The following is a 6000-nucleotide window of genomic DNA, read 5'->3' on the forward strand; positions in this document are numbered from 1 at the left end:
GTCCCCACTCTCTGCTCCTTGGGCTGTAGCAACACCCCACTAAATATCCTGTCTTGCCCACCTCCACCTCACACCATATGCTTTCAAAATCATTAGTGTCACAGCCTTCCAAAGCCTCCACTCTTAGAGGACATAGGTCATCACTCATCATGAGCAGTACTCCACCACGACGCTTTCCCTTCCTATCCTGCCGAAAAATGCTGTACCCTGCCACTTCAATTCCGGTTATTATATCCTCTTCTGTCAACCACGTCTCAGTGATCCCAATAATTTTTGGCCAGGCTGATGCTATCTGCACACCAATTCCTCTCCCTTATTCCGAATACTCCTAGCATTAGTATACTGCATAAAAATGCCATTGTTTCTATACTCAGCATTATCCCCTCTAGACTCCACTGGGCTCAGCGTTACCTGATGCCATTCCCCCCCCCCTTCTCCCAAGTACCCATTCCCACAAGAGGCCACCCCTGCTGCCATCCACCCTGGAACACACTGACTTGTTCAGAACAGCAATCTCTCCAGATGCCTATCCTTCCTCGTTCAAATACAAGTGGTCTCTCGCATACAATTCCTGTCTGCTCTCAAATGCACTCCAAGCATCCACATATTCCAATCCTCTCTTTTGACACATTCTCGCTTTTATGCCATGCAATATCACCGCTCTTCTGTTCAGCTCGTCACTATCATACCTAGGCAACACACACACTATCTTTCCTCTCTGTGTCTTCTTTCGTACAACCTCAAGGAAGAATCTCATATCTCTCGCTGCCCTATTTACACCACTACTCAAGTTATTTGTTCCCACCATCACAATCATCTCATCCACCCTTTCACCTCTCTTAACTGCCATAGTCACACTTTCTACCATTCCTCCTGGCAAACACTCCTCACGCATCCTATCTTGAACACCACGGATCATTGAGTCATACATTACACCTCTTACCACCCTATTCCTCGATTGCTCACATACATCCCACCTCCTCTCTCTCTCTCTCTCCTGTAACAGTTTCTCTCTGTGCTCCCTTACTTACCTGCCTTCCTGACATCACTATCCCTAGTCCCTGTGCGCCTTTGCATCTTCTCATTCCCTCTCTCCTGCCATTTCCATTCTTTCCTCTTCTGTCATTCCTATATCTGACACTCATTCTCTCTCTCTCTTCTGCTTATCCTATTCTCACCTCTTCTATCATTCATACAACTCTCTCTCATTCCCTTTCTTCTACTGTTCCCATTCTCTCCTCTTCTATCACTCCCTCTCTCTTTATATTTCATATAAATTTATTCACCTAGCTTCCCACCATACAAACTTTGCTTTTTCTGTTGCCTAAATAAATACTCTGTTGTTTGCATAATTTGTTATCTGTATAAATGTTGACTTGTGAGAAGTGTCTGACATATGTTTCTTTAAATCTCAATACATTTATTTTTCAGGAATGGCTCTGGCCTCTTGGATATTTTCTGCGTGCCAAACTGCATTTTGTCAAAGTAATAGGCGAACCTTCTGAACTAGATAGAACTCTTTCTTTAATCAAAAGTAAACTATCCATGCATTTTAAAGCAATTCAAGAATCAAAATGGCGAGGACTTCCAGAACTTACTAATGCAAATGGACATTTTTGTCCTGATAGTTGTCCCATTCAGGCATGGAGTCATGCATCAATGTTAGAAGTTCTTTATGATTTAGATAAATTTTCTGCTGAGTTACCACTATAGTCAATCCGTGAAAATACAGCATAACTCCATATTACAATCAGGTTTTTTTGATGTTTTACTTTATTGCTGTGATTTGGTGATTGTATCACTGTTTGATTAGTAAGTTCAAATTTGTATCAGAAACTTGTGAATTTTAGTGAGATTGCTAATGAGAAGCTGATTTGAATGAACTTTTGTATCACATCTCTGAATTTGAGCATTCACAACTGTGAAATATTTAGTAGCAGTTGTTGCTTTTCTATAATACATTCATATTTATTCTGCGCAGCAATATTCAAGTAAGAAATTTTATGATTAGCATATATATATATTATTGTATACACTATATTTGCATTTGCTCTAAAAACAGAGGAGAAAGTTTCTGCATTTTAATAAAAGTAAATTCACCATTTATTGTAAATGGTCAATTTGAATATTTAATTTTAGTTTTAATATTCTCACAATTTTAATATGAATTGTAAATGGTATCTGCTGAAAATTTGCTTGAAATTTATGTACTACAGGAACTAAAATATCAAACACATTCAAAGCACATTTGATATGTAAGATATGCAAAATAGCTTTATAGCTGCAGAATAAAAAATTTCATAGTACAGGGTAAAAATAGTAAGATAGAACCTAAAAGTCTAAGTTAACCATCGAAAGTTCTTGGACATTTAAACATTAATAATGTCCTTTATTTTTATTCGTTTAATTTGCTAGACATCTGGTTTACCAGTGATATCTAGTAGATATTTGTTAAAAATTAGATTAACATGTATTGCATTTAGCATATGAAATATTCATCAGTTAATCTAATTCAGAAGTTAAGATAAATTCATAAGTAAAATTTCTGACTATTAAAATAGAATAGATCACTTCATTTCCTTTCCATGATTTGTTGAAATTAAAATATCTGTCATTGCCATCATTTTAAGTTCTCTTCTCCATTCATGTGTAACTGAAAATGGTTTTTATGCAATTCATGTGTATATATTTATTTATATAATGAAACTTCTTTTCTTAATAAATTTAAGATAAAATATGAAAAACATGTAAATTATCTATTGTAAAAAGATGGGGAGGAGGGGAGAGAATGTGTATTAAAATGAACTTTATAAGAGAAAAATTGTATGTTTGTAAAATAAAAAGAATTAAAGGAAAAGCAGGTTATGTGCTCCAAAGTGTATTTTCTGCTTATTTAAATAATAATAAATAAATAAATAATAAAAAAAATGGCATTATTACAATTGGGCACTACCATGCTATTTAAGAAACTCCAGAAGGTTTCTCTAATCCATATAAATGCCTGTTATCATTCTCAAATGTACATTTGATTTTTTATAAGTAATTTAGCTTATCATCCACTTTTATTATTATTTGTTAATTATTACACCATGAACTAGTTAACAGCGTAAAAAGTTATATTGTATTATTGAAGTTTTATTGTAAATAGTTATTATCCTGTATAATGTCCATGCATGCATACTTACAATCATTCAACTGAGTAAGAAGCAGATAATAAATAAGTTGACTAATTATTATGATTGCATCCTAATATTGTACACCATTAATGCATAGCTGGGTGTTGTAGTAATCCAATTTGATAAAATGCAGAGTGAAAGGAAAACTTAGTTACATTCAGAAACAGCTCACTGTATAATTTGTCCAAATTTTTTATTATTAGACCTTCATGGAATTACAAATGCATCTCAAAACTATGATTGTGTCTTTCATATTGCCCTTAAATTAGTCACTGTTCTTGTACACAATCACACTATGAAATAATATAATCCATACATGCTTCTTCCACTTTCTTGTTTACATCTTCTAGGGATGCCTCCTGTTCCCTTTCAGTTATGATTGACATCTTCTGTGCTTATTAATGATTCCTTCATAAGATATGCGTTTCTGTTATCTCTTTTCTCCTGTCACTCTGAAGATGCATTTCCTTAATCTGTCCTCATAACCAACATGTTCATCGACTCATCACTTCAAATACCAGATGACTAGTTCTGTGCATGGTAGTCAAGATGTGATCAGATCAAGGTTATGAGGTACAGATAAGTTATTAGCACTTACCTGTACATAAGTTACTTCCTTATTTGTACAGGCCAGTGTCCTCACTTTAATAATTTTTGTCTCAAAATTCTCATTACCTTTTCTTCTCTGATTCCTGGCATATCTCTTCAATACATTTCCATACTTGGAATGTACAGCATTTGAATCATGCTTCCAAATTGTTAAAATTTACACCACAACATTGAATTGTTAGCCTTGCTTACTGACTTACACTACATGCCAATTCAAAATTCTCTTGGAGGTTTATATTATGAGCATCATCCCTTAGCTCCAGATTTGTAAACAATTAGATAGCATTCACATTGTTGTTAATAAATATACATGTTAAGCAACAGCACCCTAGAACATTTCACCACCAGCTTTCACCCTCCTCTTTTGAGACAACTTGCTGGTGTCTATCACAATAACAAATTATCTTCTATCTGTCTGCTGATCTGTTGTTCAACCCCTCCCTCAGTTTAATTTTTTTAAAAATGTAACAGGTGGCAGTCTCTCAAAAATCTTTGAAAGTCTAAGTCAATTTTTATATTATTCCCACACACAAGAGGTCACAAGGCCTATATCTTGCATTCTCCTCAATCTAATTTTGAATCCTATTCCTAACTCCAGAAGTGCAAAACAGTATGCAATTCAAATCTTCTGTACCCCCCCCTTCCCTTTCCTTGTATAACTATGAGGGGGGGGGGTCTAGAAAGTTCTGATACACACATAGAACAAAAAATTAATTTTTATGTCCTCTTATATATCCTAAAAAGATTTTTATATGACAAAAGATTTTTGTTCTAGGTGTTTATCAGAACTTTCCAGACACCTCACCCTTTATATACCTGCTTTATATTATCCTTGATAGAAATCATTACCACTATCACTAGCATTTGGAAAGCAAAAAGAAACAGAGACAAGATGTTATTTCTTATGTATGAATCTTAACAGGTAAAATAACCTAAGTTAAGTTTATGGCTGGATTAGCAAGTCAATGTTTAACAGAACACTTCTAGGAAATGTTTCAGTTGAATATCAATTAGATGGTTTGGGTAAAACTTAAGAGTACATCTTGAGAAAAATTAAACTGAAAGCAGAACAATTCTGAATTTCATTGATTTGAAATGGTATATATATAAATTTTTTGCAGATATATTAAGCAGTATAAAGTCAAATGTAGCACTTTATAGCCCATGTTACTTTATTTTACTTCACTTCTTTACTTGTACTTTTATATATTTGCTCCTGTTTTATATTCCATTTCGAATCAGTGAAATTTGGAATTGTTCTTTCAATTTAATTCTCCTCTTAAGTTTCCCAGTACCATGTAATTCTAAATATAAGAATTAAACAGACAATAATTATTCTTATTTATTCTGAGAACAGGTTTATTTTTTTTATCGTCTTTAGATATATATATATCAATCAGTAATTCGATTTTGCCAACCTCTGTCTTCCATTACATTCAGCATTAACATATACTGTAATCATATTTATTCCAAAGTAACCTAAGGAAGCCTTTCTTAGTCTGCTAAGAAAGTTTGGATTAACAAGTTTGTTATTTTTAACAAACTTGTTAATTTTGCTAATGTATCCTAGGAGAAGTACAAAGATTCCATTCAGAAAATTCAAAAAAAAATTTATTTAAAAAAAAAAAAACATTCAACATAGAATTGTTTGTAATGCAGTTTTGTAAGAAACATCTGCAAAATATTAAATGACAGAGCTTAGCATAGATTCTGTAATGCTTCTTAAATTTTAAATCATAAAGTCCTATTTTTCTTATTATTAAGTAATTAAGTATAGTGAATGGTGAGTGGAAATGGATTTATATAGGAATCGTGCACTAAACTGTCTTTGTGTTGTAATATGATTGTTTCAAAGATTGTGTTATTTTAAAAACATTCATTTTGATGAATGAGGTAGTGTTTTAATTCATATGCTGCATGTTAAAGTTGAAAAAAAAAAAAAAGTAAAAAACATGCAAATAAATCCAAAAAGACTTCTGTTAGTTATTATTAGTGTACATAAATAAAAATATAAATTATTTTTAATATATATAAAGATAGTTACTGTGATATGAAATATCTCATTCGAATTTTAAATTTTCTGTAATGGTAAAAAAAATGTGTAGTTATTATTTACAAATAAAATACAGTTATTTAATTAATTATTGATACTCTCGTATTTCAGAACAAGAACATACACATATATGAGAAAATTATGAAATTTATTTATTCCCAT

The 6000-nt window shown here is 32.5% G+C and overlaps 1 protein-coding gene across 1 annotated transcript in view; it reads left to right on the forward strand.

Moving 5' to 3' along the window:
* Positions 1–5422, forward strand: part of LOC150092290 (glycogen debranching enzyme) — a 461626-nt gene extending 456204 nt beyond the window's left edge. The window contains exon 28 of the mRNA XM_090414998.1: positions 1432–5422. Within this exon, the coding sequence (XP_090271124.1) occupies positions 1432–1713 (282 nt within the window). The 3' untranslated portion in view covers positions 1714–5422. The remainder of the gene's footprint in view (positions 1–1431) is intronic.
* The last annotated feature ends 578 nt before the right edge of the window (positions 5423–6000 follow it).

The sequence above is a fragment of the Typopeltis vanoorti genome, chromosome 26, assembly GCF_054136105.1.
Source record: "Typopeltis vanoorti isolate ZY-2024b chromosome 26, IOZ_Tvanoo_1.0, whole genome shotgun sequence".
In the NCBI taxonomy this organism is placed as follows: domain Eukaryota; kingdom Metazoa; phylum Arthropoda; class Arachnida; order Uropygi; family Thelyphonidae; genus Typopeltis; species Typopeltis vanoorti.